The 21587-nt window shown below is 43.9% G+C and overlaps 1 protein-coding gene across 1 annotated transcript; it reads right to left on the bottom strand.

Moving 5' to 3' along the window:
* Positions 1–1339: 1339 nt before the first annotated feature.
* Positions 1340–20546, bottom strand: LOC308663056 (uncharacterized protein; the record flags this gene model as incomplete). Its single annotated transcript, XM_081319198.1, has 7 exons — positions 20312–20546; positions 19444–19526; positions 18372–18498; positions 14151–14660; positions 9918–10051; positions 4679–4993; positions 1340–1414 (listed from the first exon to the last, which is right to left on the bottom strand). The coding sequence occupies exons 1-7, from the start codon at positions 20409–20411 to the stop codon at positions 1340–1342; spliced, it is 1344 nt and encodes a 447-aa protein (XP_081175324.1). The 5' UTR covers positions 20412–20546.
* Positions 20547–21587: the final 1041 nt, after the last annotated feature.

Here is a 21587-nt window from a genome sequence, read left to right as displayed (position 1 = left end):
CTAACTCATTCTATAACTCCACAGTTCCAGCTACTAAATATAAATATCTGAACAGAATCCCTTACCTAAGGAGGCCACATTCCATGCATTTTCCAGCAAGACCTCTTGGTACAGGGCTTTTTGCTCTGAATCCAGCAAGGCCCACTCCTCCATGGAGAAAAACACAGTTACATCCTCAGGCGATATCAAATCCTGACACAGGGAGGGGAAAGAAACACAATGTATGCCATGAACATTCCTAACAATGAACATTTCAATCAATTACACGCAAGTCCTCTTCTTGATGAACAGATGCCACCTGCTCAGTTTCCAAGTAAGGCAAATGAGCATCTTCTCTGGAAAACCTTTCCAAAAACATAAAGTGCAAAGAGCCTCTGGCTAGAGATACATCTAGGCAATACTTTATTGGTTTGGTTGATTCTGCAGGATGGGCTGTCTGCTGATGGGCTAGACCTTGGATGTGCTGTCCCAATCCAACACTGGGTTAATTTTACCCAGTGCAGTGAGCCAATGAATCATGCAAATAAAGGAAAGTGGGTTCAACATTTAATTTCTATGCTAAAGTGTAGCTTGGGCTTTACTTTATACTTTGGGCTTTCAGGTGAAGTATTAGCACCGCTTTATAAAACCTTAGTAAGATCACACCTGGAATACCTCATCCAGTTTTGGTCACCATATTGCAAAAAAGATGTGAAGACTTTGGAAAAAGTGCAGAGAACAGCAACTAAGATGATTAAAGGCCTGGAGAGTAAAACATATTAAGAATGGTTGCAGGAATAGGGTATGTCCAGTCTAGAGAAAAGAAGTACTAGGGGTGATATGATAGCAATGTTCCAGTATTTGAGGGTTTCCATAAAGAAAAGGGAGTCAACCTATTCCCCAAAGCATCAGAAGGCAAGATAAAAAACAATGGATACCATTCCAGACAAGTGGCTGTCCAGTCCCTTCTTAAAAGTCTTCAGGGATGGAGTACCCACAACTTCTGAAGGCAACCTGTTCTACTGGTTAATTGTTCTCACTGTAAGAAACTTTCTCCTTAGTTCTGGGTTGCTTTTCTCCTAGGTTAGTTTCTAACCATTGTTTCTTTTCTTGCCTTCTGTTATTCTATTTTCGGGTGCTTCTTCAATAGATCAGACTGGCACTTTAAGGGAGGGAAGAGTTCAACTACCTGAGTTGGAAGCTCAACCGGCGTTAATCCTCCACTACAAAGATCTGAGGTTCCAGGAGATGAAGACAAGGTCACCATAGTGTCTACAAGTGAAAAAAGCAAAAGGAATAACTTGCTGTCGAGGATCCTAACGACATTCTTGAACCTACAATGCAGAAGGGCAATTTTAGCCTATTTCTGTGCTAAGTAGGGACTCAGTTTATCTAAGTACTTTGCAGTCACAGCAACAACACATAGAAGCTGACACTGGGTGAGAAGAAAAATGAAAGGTGTGGAAGAACCGGGGAGTGGACTCAAAGGCAGATCTCTCAGCCATGAATTCATGTATTGAAGCACTATAGAGCTTGACTCGATCAGATGGTCGGCAGTTTGGCGGGTTGAATCCCGAGTGCCATGTAACAGAGTGAGCGCCTGTTACTCATCCCAGCTCCTGCCAACCTAGCAGTTCGAAAGCACGTAAAAATGCAAGTAGAAAAATAGGGACCAGTACGGTGGGAAGGTAACAGCGTTCTGTGCACCTTTGGCATCTAGTCATGCTGGCCACATGACCATGGAGACGTCCTCAGACAACACTGGCTCTTCGGCTTTGAAACGGAGATGAGCACCGGCCCCTAGAGTTGGAAACGAGTATCATGCATGTGTGGGGGAACCTTTACCATTACCTTTTACTAGAGGCCTCAGGCAGACACCATCCCATATCCCTGGGAGTTGTGTCGAGTTGTTAGTCCAGAGTACTAAGTCTAGCCTAACATGAAACCAAGTGGCAGAGTCTAATTGTCCCTGAGTCCCGTATATGCAGGTAGTCCTCGAATTGCAGCCATTCATTTAGTGACCGTTCAAAGTTACAACAACACTGAAAAAAGCGGCGTATGACTGTTTTTCACCCTTAGGACCATTGCAGCATCCCCATGGTCACGTGATCAAACTCTGGAACCCTGGCAACTGCCTCACGTTTATGACGGTTGCAGTGTCCCAGGGTCATGTGGTCACCTTTTGCGATCTTCTGACAAGCAAAGTTAAGAGAGAAGACAGAGTCACTTAACCATGTTACTAACTCCAACAACTGCAGAGGTTCTCTTAACAACGGTCTCGCTTAGAAACATTAATTGTAAGTCAGGGATTATCTGTATTCAGATTTGGACAAAGGTGGGAAAGAGCCTGAATATTTTATTTCAGCCTGCTTGTAGATTTTACTTAGTTGCCTGAGCAGGAAATACAGCTGGCTGTTTCACAGTAGATAAAGTAAGGAAAGTACCAAAATAGCCATGCCCATATCCTGTAGTGATGTAACTAGCCTGCTGTGGTTTCCATATCACCCTTCCCCACACCTGTCCTTTATTTCAGCCATTTCAGAATAGAGAATAACAGAATTGGAAGGGACCTTGGAGGTCTTCTAGTCCAGTCCCCTGCTCAGGCAGGAAACTCTATACCATTTCAGAGAAATAGTTGTCCAGTCTCTTCTTAAAAACTTGCAGTGCTGGAGCATTCACAACTTCTGGAGGCAAGTTGTTCCAATGATTAATTGATCTCATTGTCAGGAAGTTTCTCCTTAGTTCTAAGCTGCTTCTCTCCTTGACCAGTTTCCATCCGTTGTTTCTTGTCCTGCCTTCAGGTGCTTTGGAAAATAGCTTGACCCTTTTGTTTGTGGTAACCCCTTAGATCAGGGGTGTCAAACTGCCGGCCCAGTTGCATCATGTGGAGGCCACGCACACCCCAGCTCTGGCAATGCAAAAAAAAGTTGCAGTATGTCGCAATACATCACGTCATGCGGCACGTTTGACATCCGTGCCTTAGATATTGAAAGACTGCTAACATGTCACCCCCTTCTCCTTCTCTTCATTAAATTTTGTTGTTGTTAGTTGTGAAGTCATGTCCGACTCATGGACAACGTTCCTCCAGGCCTTCCTGTCTTCTACCATCTTCTGGAGTCCCTTTAAGCTCACGCCTACTGCTTCAGTGACTCCATCCAGCCACCTCATTCTCTGTCATCGCCTTCTTCTATTGCCCTCAATCTTTCCCAGCATTAGGCTCTTCTCCAGTGAGCCCTTCCTTCTCATTAGGTGGCCAAAGTATTTGAGTTTCAACTTCAGGATCTGGCCTTCTAAAGAGCAGTCAGGGTTGATCTCCTCTAGGACTGACCAGTTTGATCGCCTTGCAGTCCAAGGGACTCGCAGGAGTCTTCTCCAGCACCGTAGTTCAAAGGCCTCAATTCTTTGGCGCTCAGCCTTTCTTATGGTCCAACTTTCACAGCCATACATTGCAACTGGGAAAACCATGGCCTTGACTATACGCACTTTTGATGTCTCTGCTTTTTAGTGTGCTGTCTAGATTTCCCATAGCTTTCCTCCCCAGGAGCAAGCGTCTTTTAATTTCTTGGCTACAGTCCCCATCTGCAGTGATCTTGGAGCCCAGGAAAATAAAATCTGTCACAATTGCAGCAACCGGTCTTTATATGTTTTAGCCACCAGTCCCCTAATCATCTTTGTTGTTCTTCGCTGGACTATTGATCATCAAAATCCTGACCAACATAAAGTTCGTCCTCCCCATCACATAATCAGAGGAGAAACAAAAACTTTTTTTTTCAGGATTTGCCCTTTGAAATACCTACTACAGCAATGTTTCTCAACCTCAGCAGCTTTAAAATACATGGACTTCAATCCCCAGAATTCCCCAGCCAGCTACCCTAATGCAGGCTGGAGATTTCTGGGAGTTGAAGTCCACGTATCTTAAAGTTGCCAAGGTGGAAAAACCCTGGGTGAAGGAAAAGGTTGATACCGGTTTAAACGCACGCAAGACTCTTAAAATGCGCACAAGACATTGAAAACTCAGTTAAATGAAACCAATGAAAAACGAATTCAGGAACGAAAGAAACTCGGGCGAAGACAATCCTGGAGATTAAAAGGGCGCCAGAAAGAGCTTTTTTTAACCTGAGGCTCTCTCCGGCGGTGGCTCGCCTCGAGCAACTCCCCGAAAGAACGGCTCCTGGGAGGAAGCGCCCCCTTTTCCTCTGGCCGGTTCTGCAGCCATTGGACTCCGAGGCTTCTGGATCGGAAACAGCCCCAGTGGAAAACAAACTAGTTGTTGTTGTTGTTATTATTATTATTATTATTATTATTATTATTATTATTATTATTATTATTATTATTATTATTATTATTATTATTATTATTATTATTATTATTATTATTATTATTATTATTATTATTAATTTTATTTGTATACCGCCCTTCTCCCGAAGGACTCAGGGCGGTGAACAGGGCAATACATGTTAAAAGACAAAATACAAAAATTAAAAGAGATTAAACAAAGTGCCCACAATTATAAGATAGGTTAAAACACATTAAACAGTAATAAAACCCAGTTAACGGAAGATGATCCGGAAGGACCGGCGCAATAAACCTCCCCAAGGAACAAGTGGGGACTGCACGAGCGATCTTAGGGGCTCCCCAAGAAGCTGCACGGAAGGGTCACCTGTCCAGGCAGTTCCCCAGGTGGGAAGGAGCTTCTTACCTGCCGACCGCAGGAAAGGCGGCTCTCTTCCTCGCTCTCCAAGAGATGCTCGCAGAAAAAAGACCTGCGATCCGCTTTCCACCCAGCCCCGCCGGCCACGCTGCCTTCCTTCCCGATCACGCAGGGGGATTCCTCCTTCACGGAAATGCCGCAGCCAGGATTTCGCAGGACCCCTAAAGCAGGAAGCCTTCCTAGCTCCTCCTCCTCTCCCCGTCCAGTCTCCCCATCCAGAGCGCCGCCTCTTCGGGGAACCCCTTGGCCGCCCCCTCCCTTCTGCCAGGTGGGGAGCGATCCCGCGTGGGATGGTCCTCTGGGCTGGCAGTCGGAGAAAGAGGGGAGAGAGGGGACGAAGCCCAGGGACGGGAGGAGGGGAAGGGCTGCGGAGCTGCAACGTTCGAAGGGAATCGCCCTTTCCGAAGAGAAACGGAGCTGGCAGGCAAAGGTGGCTGTCGGATCCTCTTAGCATCGTCCTCCGCTTACAACATCTTCCCTCCCCACGGTGTAAAAAAGATGTCGAGACTCTAGAAAGGGTACAGAGAAGAGCAACAAAGATGATTAGAGGTCTGGAGACTAAAACATATAAGGAACGGCTGCTGGAATTGGGTATGTGTAGTTTAATGAAGAGAAGGGTGAGGGGGGACTTGATAGCAGTGTTCCAATATCTCAGGGGCCGCCACAAAGACGAGGGAGTCAAGCTATTCTCCAAAGCAGCTGAAAGCAGGACAAGAAGCAACGGATGGAAACTAGTCAAGGAGAGAAGCAACCTAGAACTAAGGAGAAACTTCCTGACAGTGAGAACAACTAACCAGTGGAACAACCTGCCTCCAGAAGTGGTGAATGTTCCAACACTGGAAGTTTTTAAGAAGAGACTGGCCAGCCATTTGTCTGAAATGGTATAGGGTTTCCTGCCTTAGCAGGGGGTTGGACTAGATGACCTCCAAGGTCCCTTCCAACTTATTATTATTATTATTATTATTATTATTATTATTATTGTTGTTGTTGTTGTTGTTGTTGTTGTTGTTGTTTTGTTGTTGTTGTTGTTGTTGTTATTATTATTATTATTATTACTATTATTATTATTATTATTATTATTATTATTATTATTATTATTATTATTATTATTATTATTATTATTATTATTATTATTATTACTAACCAGTGGAACAACCTGCCTCCAGAAGTGGTGAATGCTCCAACACTGGAAGTTTTTAAGAACAGACTGGCCAGCCATTTGTCTGAAATGGTATAGGGTTTCCTGCCTGAGCAGGGGGTTGGACTAGATGACCTCCAAGGTCACTTCCAACTTCTTCTTCTTCTTCTTCTTCTTCTTCTTCTTCTTCTTCTTCTTCTTCTTATTATTATTATTATTATTATTATTATTATTATTATTATTATTATTATTATTATTATTATTATTATTATCTGACTAACAGTCATGATTGTGCCTTAATAACGAATACTCCATTGCTTAGTTTAGTGGCCGTTTGAAGCTACAACAGCAGTGAAAAAAAGTGATTTAGAATTGTTTTTTTTTCACACTTAGCGACCGTTGCGGCATCCTCATGGTCACTGATCAAAATTCAACCACTTGACAACTTATGAGGGTTGGAGTGTCTCGGGACCAGGCAAACCTTTTGACAAGCCAAGTTAATGGGGAAGCCAGATTCGCTTAACAATTGTGTTACTAGCTTAACCGCTGTGGGGAATTTGGACTGAATCATGGTCGTTAAGTCGAGGATTATCTGTACAAAATATTTCTCCTACTTCAACAGCTCCAAGCCTATTAGAACAGGCTTCAAGTTTCCAGAGACAGGAAATTCCCCAGAGAAGGAAATATTAAAAGGGCAGAAAAATATATTTCCTAAAAAGATATTGAAGAACCAGGAAAGCATGCCCAGATTTCTTAATAGTCCCAGGCCTCCTGGAGCTGGAACATTAAGAAGACAAAGACCTGAAATCTACATACCCCATCCAAAGTCTAAGACAGGACACAATAGGAATAACTAACTGATCAGAATACCAGAAAAGGCACACTCAGACTCCGCTCAAAAGTTCATGACATAGGAAATGACCTTGATAGAAGTAAATGAAAGTTCTTCAAATTTTAATATTGAAAGAGAAATTTAAAACTGAATATGCTGCAGTGGAAATTTACTAGGTGAATGGAGAAGATGAGAACCAGGAAAGGAGAGCACAAAGAAAGGATGTAAGTGAAGCACATAGGCAAAAATTAGCTGGGTCTTAGAGTGGGAAAGGAAGAAGACAAGCTATAAAAACATCTGTAAGAGAAGATAGAAGATGGTAGAGGACAGGAAGGCCTGGAGGAATGTTGTCCATTGAGTTGCGATGGGTGGGACACGACTTTGCAGCTAACAACAACAAAGAGAAGATAACTAGCAAATCAGGAAAGAACTATTTTTTTTCTAAGGTAAAGGTTCCCCCGCACATGCGTGCTAGTCGTTTCTGACTCTAGGGGCTGGTGCTCATCTCCGTTTCAAAGCCGAAGAGCCAGCGCTTGTCCGAGGATGTCTCCGTGGTCATGTGGCCAGCATGACTAGATGCCAAAGGCGCACGGAACGCTGTTACCTTCCCACTGTACTGGTCCCTATTTTTCTACTTGCATTTTTACATGCTTTCAAACTGCTAGGTTGGCAGAAGCTGGGACGCGTAACAGGCGCTCACTCTGTTACGTGGCACTCGGGATTCGACCCGCCAAACTGCCGACCTTCTGATCGACAAGCTCAGTGTCCTAACCCAGTGGTCATAAAAAGGGGGCTAGAACTCAAGCAACTATGCATGTGCAATTAGTTGCTTAATATTAACTGACACACCTTGCATTATCTCTTAATTTTAATATACATGGGATGTATGATTTAGTATGTAGCAGGAAATATGTAGGAGGCGGTCGGAAAGAGTGTAACCTCATAGTACCTCAGCCAATGGGGAAAGACGAAAGATGTGTGGCCAGGGCCAGGGATCTATAAAAGTGGGAATATTTTGGGTTGGAACTTTGTAGAGAACCAAGCTTTGATAGCTTCTCTCCCCGCTTATTACAATAAACAAAACAAAAGGCCTTCACTGTGTCTCGGCTGGTTACTGGTCAGGCGAGCTTGCCTCTGGTCATGAAGAAAAGTAGCCAGGAGCGCATAACAGCCTCAAACAGGAACAGGAAGCAACTCTAAACAAAAGGATCCAGAGGGTATATAAACCCACTCCCTACATGTGATCATCCCTTCTTTTCTGCCAGCCATCTTCCTGTCTGGTTCTCTTCTTCAATAAACTACCACCTTCTTCCCAAAGCAGTTGCCATGTTTATTCCCAGCTTGGATGAACCATAATGAAGACTTTTCTTCCAACACTAGTATAGTCGCCATTTCTTCCTGAAGAATTGCACTTCCAGCTTGGTTGAAAGAAGGAAAGAACAAAAAGCCACCTTTTCCTTACCTTTTCCTTCCCCAATGCTGACTCTGTTCCCAGGTGTGACCACACCTCAGATTGAACACAGAGGACAAGATTGCAAGCAAAAACTTTATTCTGCAGAAACAATAACAGAAACTCGTGTACCCCACCTACATCCACTGGAGTGCTTTACGCAGCATTTGCCACAGTTTACAAGTCAGAGTGATGGAGCACCCATAACTTTCTGGAGGGAATTTAAATTTAAAACCTCTTTTTAAAAAGATCAGCACAAGCCTCTCCAGGCAAAATCCAAAATGGAGTGGGGGAGGATTTCCTTCCAGTAAGGGATTAGCAGAAGCAGTGGGTCTGTGCTACAGAGGAGGCAGGGGCAGCAGTAGCAGCCACATACTACCCATCCTTTGATGGATTGATCCATTAATTCCATGGCTCTCCCCTCCCACCCTCCCCAAGCTGAAGATTGGTCCCTGATTCTTTTTCCTCCCTCACAAAACAACCCTGTAAGGTAGGGTAGGCTGATAGAGGGATGGTAAAAATCTTAACTTTCCAGGAGTGAATCATATCAACACCAAGATGGTATTAAAGTGTCAAATTTAGCAGAAATGGCTAAGATTTCTGCTTATTTGAAGGATCATTCACAAGAAAGATACATTTCGGTCTGGAGAAGATGGATAGATTATATTCAGAATAAATATGTTCCATTTAGCTTATGAGTAAATTTTAAATTGTTATTATTATTAATAGTTTATTATAGTGGAATAATTATTACGATTTAAGTATATGGTATTATTACTATTTTTAGTATTAGTATAGTTTAATAATTTGGATATTGTTTAATAATTTGGATTTTAATTTGTTTATGTTTTTTATTATTATGTATACTTTTATTTTGCTTGTATTTATGTTAAAGGGGAGTTAAAGCGCATTATGAACTTGGTTATTTATATAGTTGGTTAATGTTAGTTAGATTATGATTATTATATTTGTAACCCTGTACTTAGCTCTGGGAAGTCGGGGAGGGAGAGGGGAGGTTTTGGGGTGGGTTGGTTTTGGGGATTTTTTATAACTTTTATAAAACTTTTCAATAAAAAAAGATGGTAGAATAATAACCAACTCTCCAGAAGATAGGCTCGAGATCCAGAAAGATCCCATCAGACTTGAACCCTGGGCCCTAACTAACAAAATGAAATTCACTGGTGAGAAAAGGTTTTACAGTTAGGCAAGAAAAACCTTCTCCGCCTTTAAACCAAATTACCTGCACCTTACACACTTCTCCCCTCAATTTCCATTTCTCTTCAAAGAAATGAACATTACTAACATTACTGTATGTATAAAACTTAATAACAATAACTAATAGATATATAAATACAAATACTCTTCAATAACTGAAAAATAGAGTGCAAAACATTGAAATACACTAAAAGGGAAAAATATCAGTGCAGTGAAAAACAAAAATTAAAGTCCTCTTTGCGGAGGTCTGAAAGGATGGAGCAGCTGGTCAATGGCTGAGGCTCATCCAAGACTGTTGAGGTAGATGGGGATGGGAGCGCTGTAGTTTTCTGGAGGAACCCTGCAAGTTATTTGCACTCTTTTTTTGTTTGTTTATCTTCATATATTTCTTGCTAACGTTTCCAAACGTTATTGATTTCTCTTTGGATTCTACCCACATTCTTCATTGGGATCAATGTCACTCAAAAGATAACACATGGTTCATTTTGGAGAAAAATTCTGCCAATTCTTTTAATGTTAACTTTTTAGAGACGCAAGCTCCTCCTCCTCCCTCTTCCTGTTCCTCGTCCTCCTCCTCTTCATCTTCTCCTGCCTCCACATCCCTCTGTTCTTCTGATCCACTTTGCAGTTGCGTTAACTCTTCATTAGAAAGTTCCCCCTCGGTGTATGCAATGAAATTTTCCACATCCTCAGCATCAATATCTAAAACATCCCTTGGCCTCTGATCTGGGCAGAAACGGCCTGGAAAAGGCCTCAGATGCCTGAATGCAGCCTCTGGAGGCACACAGAAACTTCCCCCAGCCTCAGATCCAGGCGGAAGCAGCAACCACAGTAGAGAGGAGACAGATCCTTTCAAGGCAAGACTGGCACGTCAGAAAGGTAGGCGGAAGCATGAGGTATCTTAGTGGGTTGGGGAGGCCTTGGGGCCTGTCCCATCATTAGGCGCTCCACTGCCTTCCTCACCCTAAAATACCTCATATTCACTTAACGAGCTGCGTGCGTCTTAACGAGCAAGGAGTGATCTTGTTCGAGGTACGAGCTTCACTCCAGGTTTTCGAGTTACGGGTGGAATGGGCAGGCTCCATTCCATTCGTAACTTGAGGACTACCTGTATTAAATTTCCTGCTCTCTGCAGATTATAAACAAAAGGATTTTTGTTTATGGGGATGGCAACCAACTAAAACTAGAACTCCTGAGGTACTATGTTCAAGTCATCTTTCACCACAAGCTACTTTTCTAATTAGGAAAAACTTACATTGAGCAGTAGTTTAAACTGAGGGTAAATGTTCGTTCTCCGAGCTTGTGGGTTGGTTTCTGAATGTTTCGTTACTAGGCTAGGTAACATCTTCAGCTGAATTTAGGGGATAGTTTAAACTCTTCTCAATCGGAGAATCTCTGCTTTAGCTGGCATTCCTAAGTACTCTTGGAGCTGGATTTCAACCCAAACTCAGAATGCAAACCTGGCTCCATAATTATGTGGAGAATTTTATTTGGAACCTACAGAAGAAAAGTTTTCCTCTTCTTTGCAACTGTGGTATTCCTTACCTGCTTCTTTGCATGTGTTAAAAGTGCATTTGGAGAGATAAAATGAGAGTTGGTAGACTGACACTTTATAAAACAATTATGGAAAAGAAAGAAAGAAAGAAAAGAAAGAAAAGAAAGAAAAGAAAGAAAGAAAGAAAGAAAGAAAGAAAGAAAGAAAGAAAGAAAGAAAGAAAGAAAGAAAGAAAGAGAGGGAAGGAGGAAAGCGAGAAGGAAAGGAAAAAAGAGAGAAAAAAATAATTTTTGTTCAATAAGTTACATAATGACAGCAAAGCCAAGAAAGAAGGAAAGAATCAAAAGATCATCTTTATTCAGTGTTATATGACAACAAAGCCAAGAAAGAAATTAAAAAATCATCTTTATTCAGTAAGTTGATGACAGCAAAGCCAAGAAAGAAGAAGGAAAGAAGGAAAGAAAGAATCAAAAGATCATCTTTATTCGGTAAGTTACATGATGACACCAAAGCCAAGTTTGCCTGGGAACCGGCACGGTGGTTTCTTCATCCCAAGAAAGCAAGGAAGAGTAACTACACCGCAGCCCTTGTACTGAGCAGTCCGTACAACAGGGGTAGCACAAGTGTTATGCAAGTCATTCTCTCTTGTCGAGCGCCTTGTTCAGCAACTGTTCAAAGTAATGACAATGTTGAAAAAGTTCATCGACAAGCAATTCTTGAAGGTAGGGCTATTACCTCATTCTTGTGATCAAATGCAGCCAGCTTCTGAGAAGCAAAGTCAATGGGAAACCGGCAGGAAATTGAAAGCCAAGGTCTTCTGATGTCGTGCTTAATCTGCAGTTATTTGCTGAACCACCAGTGGAATGAGCGACAGCAGTCTAGCATAGACCCATGATCTTTCACTTGGTGACAATGTTGTTTTATTGATGGAGTTGACAGTCCCAAGTGCAGTAATTGCAGACTACCTATAGTCTCCAAAATTTTTGTCACACAATTCACATACGGAGTTCCTATTATTTTTATGTTTTATGGGTTTCTTGTGAATTAATTTTCCTGTGCCCATAAGGGGACTGATTTTGAAATCCCTTTCCACACGTCATATATTTACGATTTCTCACCAGTGTGGATTCTCTTGAGGGAACTGCTTGTTCTGCTCTTTCCATGCTCCAGGCATTTATATGGGTGCATTCTGCTATCACAGAAACTCCACAATTAACACACTTATACAGTTTCTCTCTGTATCAGAAATAAGGTAAAGGTAAAGGTTCCCCCGCACATGCGTGCTAGTCGTTTCCGACTCTAGGGGCCAGTGCTCATCTCCGTTTCAAAGCCGAAGAGCCAGTGCTTGTCCAAGGACGTCTCCATCGTCATGTGGACGGCATGACTAGAACGCTGTTACCTTCCCACCGTAGTGGTCCCTATTTTTCTACTTGCATTTTTACGTGCTTTCGAACTGCTAGGTTGGCAGAAGCTGGGACGAGTAACAGGCGCTCACTCTGTTACGCGGCACTCGGGATTCGACCCACCAAACTGCCGACCTTCTGATTGACAAGCTCAGCCTCCTAACCCACTGAGCCACCGCGTCCCTTGTATATGAGTATCAGAAGTAGATTGGTGCTAACTATAGCCCTTTCCACATTCCATACATTGATGTGGTTTTAAAATAGGATCATAGGAAGTTTCTGCTATTACAGAAAGTCTTTCCACAGTCTAAACGCTTGCCTGCTCTCTCCCCCGAATGTATCTTTCTATGTGTATTAAGTGCACTAATTTGTCTGAAGTATTTTCCACACTCACTGCATTTATATGGTTTCTCCCCTGTGTGGATCCTCTTGTGACGGCTAAGATGACTGCTGGTTGTGAAACTCTTTTCACATTCCACGCATTTATATGGTTTCTCCCCCGTGTGGATTCTTTTATGGGAAGTTAGGGAGCTTGAATTTGTGAAGCATTTTTCACACTCGGTGCACTTGTATCGTTTTTCCCCAGTGTGGATTCTTGTATGGGAAAGAAGGGAACTTGAATTAGAGAAGCATTTTTCACATTCATTACATTTGTATGCTTTTTGCCCTGTGTGGATCCTTCTGTGGTGACTAAGCGTGCTGCTGCTTATGAAACCTTTCCCACACTCCGTACATTTATAAGGTTTCTCTCCAGTGTGTATCCTTTTATGGGAGGCAAGATTGATACTCTTGCGGAAGCTCTTTCCACACTCGGTGCATTGATATGGTTTCTCCCCAGTGTGAATTCTGTTATGTACAGTATAATTATACTTTTGACTGAAGTTCTTTCCACATTCCCTGCACTCGTATGGTTTTTCCCCAGTGTGGATCCTTTTATGGGAAGTAAGAGAACCTGAATAAGTGAAGCACTTTCCACACTCAGTGCATTTATATGGTTTCTCCTCACTGTGGAACCTTTTATGGGAAATCAAAAAGCTTGACCCTATGAAACTCTTTCCACAATCCTGGCATTTATATGGTTTTTCCCCGCTATGAATCCTTTTATGGGAAGTGAGAGAACCCGGCATAGTGAAGCATTTTCCACACTCCTGGCATTTATATGGTTTCTCCCCTGTATGAATCCTTGTATGGTAAGTAAGGTGTTTTGCAGAACGGAAGCTCTTTCCACACTCCAAACACTTATGGGGTTTCTCTCCTGTGTGAATCCTTTTATGATAAGTTAGGTGTTTCACAGAACGGAAGCCCTTTCCACACTCCATACACTTATATGGTTTCTCTCCTGTGTGGATCCTGTTGTGAGCAGTAAGGTCCTGAGAATCATTGAAGCCCTTTCCACACTCCTGGCATTTATACGGTTTCTCCCCAGTGTGGATTCTTTTATGGGAAATAAGATGTTTTGCAGAACGGAAACTCTTTTCACATTCTTGACATTTATATGGTTTCTCCCCAGTGTGGATTCTATTATGTACAGTATAATGGTATTTTTGTCTGAAGCTCTTTCCACAGTTCTTGCAATGATATGGTTTCTCCCCTGTGTGGATCCTTTTATGGCAAGTGAGGGAACCTGAATTAGTGAAACACTTTCCGCACTCTGTACATTTATATGGTTTCTCCTCGCTGTGGAACCTTTTGTGAGAAGTAAGAAAACTTGAAGCTCTGAAACTCTTTCCACACTCCTGGCATTGATATGGCTTTTCTCCAGTATGGATTCTTTTATGAGAAGTGAGGGAACCTGACATAGTAAAGCATTTTCCACACTCTTGGCATTTATACGGTTTCTCTCCAGTGTGGATCCTTTTATGGTAAATGAGGGAACCTGAGATTGTGAAGCGTTTTCCACAATCTTGGCATTCATATGGTTTCTCACCTGTGTGAATCCTATTATGGGAAGTTAGGCTTGTGGCAAAATGGAATCTCTTTCCACATTCCTTGCATTCATATGGTTTTTCTCCTGTGTGGATCCTTTTATGGGAAGTAAGATAACCTGAGTCTCTGAAGCTTTTTCCACATTCCAGGCATTTATATGGTTTTTCTCTAGCTTGTATGCTCTGACTTAAGATAAGAGGAATGGTCCGTCTGAAGCATTTCCTGCTTTTATTTTGTTTTTTTACAGCGTGGCTTCTGGAACAGTCACATAATTCCAATTCATCTCCGAGAATTTTTCCACACTGTGGACACATTCCTTTTTCTTGGTGTTCATCTTCAGTCAAGACCATGACATCTATACACTGAAAAGGAGAGCATTTCTCCAGCCTCTCTTTTAACTGGTCGTCCTCAGAACTTTCCTTTCCAAACCTCTTTTTCACAACTTCCTGTTTGCCTTTTGGCAAAAATGCTGCTTCCTCTTTTCTGGAAGCCTCCATCTGCCATACATCACCTGTTTGGAGCAGAAAAAAAGGAAAGTTGACACAAACTGAATTATGTAAGGCAGGGATGCCCAACCTCTGGGCCACGGCCCAGTAGTGGGCCATGAGGGGTTTGCAACTGAGCCATGGAAGTGGGATAGGCTGGCCAGTGCACACACGTGTGCGTGCACACCCCCTCACACCCCCACTCACACTAGTGTCATGGGGCGCAAAAACAGGACACTGCACCATGTAAAAATGGGATGCCGCTGCATCACAGGTTGCAAAAATAGGTCATTGCAACACCTTGGGATGCAAAAATGGGATGTCACCGCACCTCGGGGGTCTGTGCAAAAACGGGATGGTGCTGCGCCCCAGCGCGTGAAAATGGACATCACCGCACCTCAGGGCATGAAAACGGGATGTCGCTGCACCCTGGGGCACAAAAATTGGCTGCTGCCATGCTGCAGGGCACAAAAATGGGTGCCGCCTTGTGTGGGGAACAGGTGCTGCCACGCTGCAGCGTGTAAAAACAGGTGCCAGCATGCTGCAGGACATGGAAATGGGGTGTTGTGCCATGCAAGAATGGGGCAAGGTTAGCGAGTATCATGCAAGCCCTGCCCTGTTTGCGTCACATGCATGCTCGCAGCCCCATGCATGTGCACACGCATATAAATATGCTTCCCCCTCCCTTTCCTTCTGGTGCACCAACCGAGAAAGAATGGTGACATCTGATATAAAGAATGAAGCACTGTTTTTTCATCCCTTATTTAAACATTATTTCCCGCCCACCATCTCTATTTCCTTCTATCTGTATTGGGGATTTTTTCCCCTGTTTGTGTCAGAGTATGTTGAAAACATGGGACTGTGCTTCTACAGGTAGTCCTCAACTTACAACAGTTCATTTAATGACTGTACAAAGTTACAATGGCACTGGAAAAAAGTTAAAAAATTATGACTGATTTTCACCCTTATGTCTGTTGAAACATCCCCATGGTCACCTGATTAAAATTCAGATGCTTGACAACTGGCATATATTTTGTTAGCAGCGTTAATGACTGCAGTCTCCCAGGGTCTTGTGATCACCTGTTGTGACCTGACAAGCAATGTCAATGGGGAAGCCAGATTCACTTAACAACTCTGGCAAGAAAGGCTGTAATATTCACTTAATAACTTGTCTCGTTTAGCAACAGAAATTTTTGGATTAGTTGTGCTTGTACATTGAGGTTGTACATTGTACATTGAGGACTACCTGCATGGCAGAGTTCCCCAATCTTTCATGGTTGGTGGCCTGGAATGGGGGACAGGGGAAAAAGAAGGGATGGTTTTGTGGGAGAGGTGAATATATGAGTGCGCACGTGCATGCACAAGAACACTCATTGCTCATGCAAGTGAGGCTGTGAGTGCTCACAAAAGTGGGGCCACAAATGTCTGCACTGCTTGTGGTGACACGAGCGCTTGTGTGACAGGGGCCACAAGTGCCTGCGGTGCCCGCACATAGGCCACAAATAGCTTGCGTGGGGCTGCAAACACTCAGGCAGGGGACTTCCAACACTTGCGGTTAGGCGAGTGCTCATGCATGGGGCTGCAAACACCCACGACATTCGCAGTGATGCTTGTGTGAGTGGGGTTGCAAACACCTGCAATGCTTGTGGTGGTGCTCACACAAGTGGGGCAGCGAATGCCTGTGATACTCATGGTGACGCTCACGTGAATTGGGCCACAAATGCCCATGACACGGTGACGCTCGTGTGAATCAGGCTGAGGACGCCTGTGACGCTCGTGGCAACATTTGTACGAGTGGGGCTGTGCGTACACACATGCACTTGCCAGCCAGTCACACATCCCAGTGGCCAATAGGCCGCGGTTGGGGAGTCCTGCCATATTGGGTTGATGTAAGATCTGCCATATTCTTCCCTCTTGCCCTTCATGCTGCAAAATGCAAACCTAAATTCTTTGGGGAACATCATGTCAAGTCTCAAGGAAGGGCACCATCAGCAATGCTGCTCCTTCAGATTCAGTTCCAAGGAAGCAGGAGGAACTCTTGAACAGAACCTATGTTCATTAGAGATCTGCAATCTACTCTGCAAAAAACTCATCAAATTGCATTGAAATGCCCTCAAATGTATCATGTCCAATGAGAGGACAACAGGAATCCCAGCTGCTGAGGCAGACAGTGGTGTAAGGCAGGGTTCCCCAACCTGTGGGCCATGGCCCACTACTGGACCATGGCCTATTGGCCACCGGGCCAGGTGAATGGCTGGCCAGTGTGCATGTGAGCACACAGCCCCACTCACGTAAGCATCGCCACAAGTGTCACATGCATTCGCGGCCTCAATTGCTTGAGCGTCATTGTGGATATCTGCGGCCCCACACATGTCCTCGTGTCGCCGCAAGCATCGTGGCCCTACTTGTGCAAGCAACAGGTGGCTGTGCATGTGCACATGCATTACCCCTCCCACAAAACCATCCCTTCTTTCCTCCCCCGCTCTGGGCCGCCAAACCCAAAATGTTGGGGAACTCTGGTGTAACGAAAAGTCTTACACTGGAGATATATCGGAACGTGACATGCGGTGTCAGAGGAATAAGTCAGTGCAAATTAGATAATGTCAAATGAGAGATGATCAGGTTGGAACTTGATCTCCTTGGTGTCAGTAAGCTACACACATCACACAATGACTTTTTCCAGTCTGAGAATTTCACTGTCTATTATTCAGGGCACGATATCACAAAAACAGATGGAGTGTCATTTATTGCAAGCAAGAAACCTGCTAGAGCAGTGGAAAGCTTCTCTACTGTCAGTAACCAAATTATGACCATCAGAATTCGTGCCATCCCTTCTCCTCAATATCACAGTTATCCAAGTATGTGCCAATGACTGCTCCAACGGAGCTTGAAATAGAGGGCTTTTATGCCATGGTCTGAGAAACTTTGAAACAAGTGCCAGAAAAAGAGCCTTGGTGGAGCAGTGGGCTAATGCCTCCTTAAGTAACACCAGCTGCCTGCAATTAGTGCAGGTTCGCATCCCACCAGGCTCAAGGTTGACTCAGCCTTCCATTCTTCCGAGGTAGGTAAAATGAGGACCCAGATTGTTGGGGGCAATTAAGCTGACTTTGTAATAATGCCGCTTGGGGTGTGTGTGAAAGCCCTAATAAGCAGGCATATACATAGAATGAAGGCTACTGCTAAGCTTGTAAGCCGCCCTGAGTCTTCGGAGAAGGGCGGGATATAAATGGAATTTTTTAAAAAAACATGGTTTACATTTTGGGCAACTTCAATGCAAAAACTGGCAAGCAAGGTTATTTTGGACTAAGTGGGAAGAATGGTGCAGGTGATCATTTGATACAATTTTGCCAAGAAACCCAATTTAAGATCATGACTACATGATTCAAGCACCACAAGCACTGCTTATACACCTGGGCGTCAATGAATGGACTTTGCCACAATTAGAAGCAACCAGGTAGGTCCTGGTGGACAATCACTTAAATATGAGCCAGCAGTGTGCTGCAGCTGCCAAAAAAAGCCAACACAGTTTTAGGCTGCATTAACAGAGGGATAGAATCAAGATCATGTGAAGTGTTAATACCATTTTATAATGCCTTGGTAAGGCCACGCTTGAAGCGGTATACTGTACAAGTGCTATTGCTATTTCTTCTGAGAAAGAAACCAGCTGCTTATCTCCGATTAGAAAATATCTCCCACTGCAATTTCAGCCTAAAAAAAACAAAAACAGAAATCCTTACTTAGAGAAGCTACGTTCCTTGCGTTTTCCAGCATGACCTCACGGTACAGGCTTTTTTGCCCCAAATCCAGCATGTCCCATTCCTCCACAGAGAAAAAGACAGCTACATCTTCAAAACAAATGGAAATCTGAAACAAAAATACAGCATAGTATACAAATTCTCTTATTAAGGAACAATGCAACATTTCTGTTTAAAGAAAATTTTCAACTAGGATCAATAAACAACCTCCCTGGAGCAAATGGGCAGAGTTTCAGGCCTCCGATTGGAAATACACCTGGGATAGACTTTTTGTGAATTTGGCTAATTCTACAGGAGCAGCACCCCAAAGTCCTTCTGTCAATGGGTAGGTGGGCCCTGGATATACCATTGATGGGAGGTTCCACTCCATCCCAGGTGCTAGTTTCCACAAGAATTGGGAGAGTCTTGCCTGACATTTCAGACACTGCCTTATGTTGTTCCCTCAACACAATACTTTAATGAATGAACCTTTATTATCAAAGTACATGTATACAGTGCGACTGGCTGAGCCTCCCTTCATGTCCCCCCCACAACTCACAGTGACAACAAACCCACCATCTTGTTACACCATGTGAGCTAATTGCACAACACACTGGCCTTGCAAGTCAGTCCTACATAAACTTATCCATGATAGCCCATGGATAGAAGCTGTTCTTCAGCCTGTTGCTGAAAACACATATGAAGATGTTGGGAATTCCAGGAAGTATCATGAAATGCTAAAATCAAAATATTAGAAAGCTGCTCTTGAAAACAGACTCCTTCTGCCTTCTCCTCCTTCCCTCTCCCATTTTGGACAGTGTAGGATCATGTGGAATAACACTTGCAGTTTTAGGAAGGAAAAATCTTCCTACCCTCCTTGGAAGAACACATGCTGCGTCATAAGATGAAATAATTACCTGCACATACACGGCACTGAGTGACTTCCTATCCAAGTACTGTACCAGAAAGCTGCTCATAAAAACAGACACCCTCTGCACACACACACACCTCTTTTGGACAGTGCTGGATCATGCTGAATGACAACTGCCATTTGAGGAGGGAATTATCTTCCTACCTTCCTTGAAACCATCAGTGCTGCTGTTTCTCCACCACAGACAACAGATGTTCCAGAAGATGCCATCAATGTTGCTCTGGATTCTGAAGATGATTAAAAAGTAGAAGAACTATTTTGTTATAGAAACACCCTCCCTCTATTCTTTCAAATTTCAGAAAGTCCATTCTTTGTGTATGCTGCCAGGGGGACCCAGTGCCTTAGAGCAGAGAACAGCCCATCTGAATTACTGAGATGTATATATGTTTGTTTGTATGCATGCATATGTGTGTATGTATACACACATATACTCATATACACACATATATATTTACACAAACACACACACACATATATATATACACTCATGCACATGCACACACATAATACATATACACACATATATACAAGGGACGCGGTGGCTCAGCGGGTTAGGACGCTGAGCTTGTCAATCATAAGGTCGGCAGTTTGGCGGGTTGAATCCCGAGTGCCACATAACAGAGTGAGTGCCTGTTACTCGTCCCAGCTTCTGCCAACCTAGCAGTTCGAAAGCATGTAAAAATGCAAGTAGAAAAATAGGGACCACTATGGTGGGAAGGTAACAGCGTTCCGTGCGCCTTTGGCGTCTAGTCATGCCAGCCGCATGAACACGGAGACGTCCTCGGACAAGCGCTGGCTCTTCGGCTTTGAAACGGAGATGAGCACCAGCCCCTAGAGTCGGAAACGACTAGCAGCATGTGCGGGGGAACCTTTACCTTTATACTCATATACACACACACACACACACACAAATATAGAGAGACAGACAGATATAAAAAAAATTCACGAAGGAAGGAAAAGCAGGCAAAAGCCTATCCATTAGGATTAATGGGCATCAAAAGGAAAGGTTTACCTGATGATCTCTTCTGGAATGGATCCTCCAGAGGGATCCCCCCAAACAGCAGATCCAGGGAGGGATCCACTTCCTTTCCTCCGGGATGCTCAACTGCCATTGATCCTGGACCCCCAAAACAGCAGCAAAGAAAATCCCAGGGGAAAACCCAGCAGCAGAATAATCTCCACCAGGAGAAAGGGGCGGAGGAGAAACAATCTTTATGAACAACGAGAAGCGTCTAACGGTCGCACTTCCAAGCTTTTCCCACCAGGGGCAACCGGGAAAGACGGAGGGATTTTCTTGCCCCCGGGCAGCCTTTGGAAATTGCAACCACAGAGCTGCTTCTTCCTAGAAAGCCCCCCGGGCAATTCCCCCCCAGCTACCGTCCTGGTCCTCCAAGATATCGGGAGGGTTGCCAGCATCGGCTTTAAAAAAATAAATCTCTGTCTGTGGTGGTATAGTTTTTTTTAAATTTCGACATTTAACGGAATGTATATTTTCCTGTACTGTATATCATATTATTTTGTAGGGTTATTGAAACTGATTGACACTGAGGGGGACCTGAGTGGCGATGTCCCGCCTCCAAAGCCATGAAACTTATTGGCCGGCTGCATACTGATTGACCGCCCCCAAAGCTATGAAGCTTATTCGTCGGCTGCATACTGATTAGGGAGAAGCCCCACCTCCAAACCATGAAGCTCATTGGTCGGCTGAATACTGATTGGCACTGAGGGGGACCTGAGTGGCGATGTCCCGCCTCCAAAGCCATGAAACTTATTGGCCGGCTGCATACTGATTGACCGCCCCCAAAGCTATGAAGCTTATTCGTCGGCTGCCTACTGATTAGTGAGAAGCCCCACCTCCAAACCATGAAGCTCATTGGTCGGCTGAATACTGATTGGCACTGAGGGGGTCCTGAGTGGCGAAGTCTCACTTCCAAAGCCATGAAGCTCATTGGTCGGCTGCATCCTGAATTGACACTGAGAGAGTCCTGAGTGCGAAGCCCCACCTCCAAAGCCATGAAGCTCATTGGTCGGCTGCATATTGATTGACACTGAGGGGATCCTGAGTCGCGAAGACCCACTTCCAAAGCTATGAAGCTTATTGGTCGGCTGCATACTGATTGACCGCCTCCAAAGCTATGACGTTTATTGGTCGGCTGGATACTTATTGACACTGAGAGGCGAAGCCCCAACTCCAAAGTTATGGACCTCATTGGTCGGCTGCAATGCCAGTCACAGTCGGATTGAAGTCATTGGCCTATCCAGTGGAGGGCGCGGATTCCTGGGCCGGA

This window comes from Vipera berus, assembly GCF_964194415.1.
Source record: "Vipera berus genome assembly, chromosome: 2".
NCBI classification, from domain to species: Eukaryota; Metazoa; Chordata; class Lepidosauria; order Squamata; family Viperidae; genus Vipera; species Vipera berus.
Note: the sequence above shows the minus strand (reverse complement) of the source record. Positions and strands in the feature narration are given on the sequence as shown.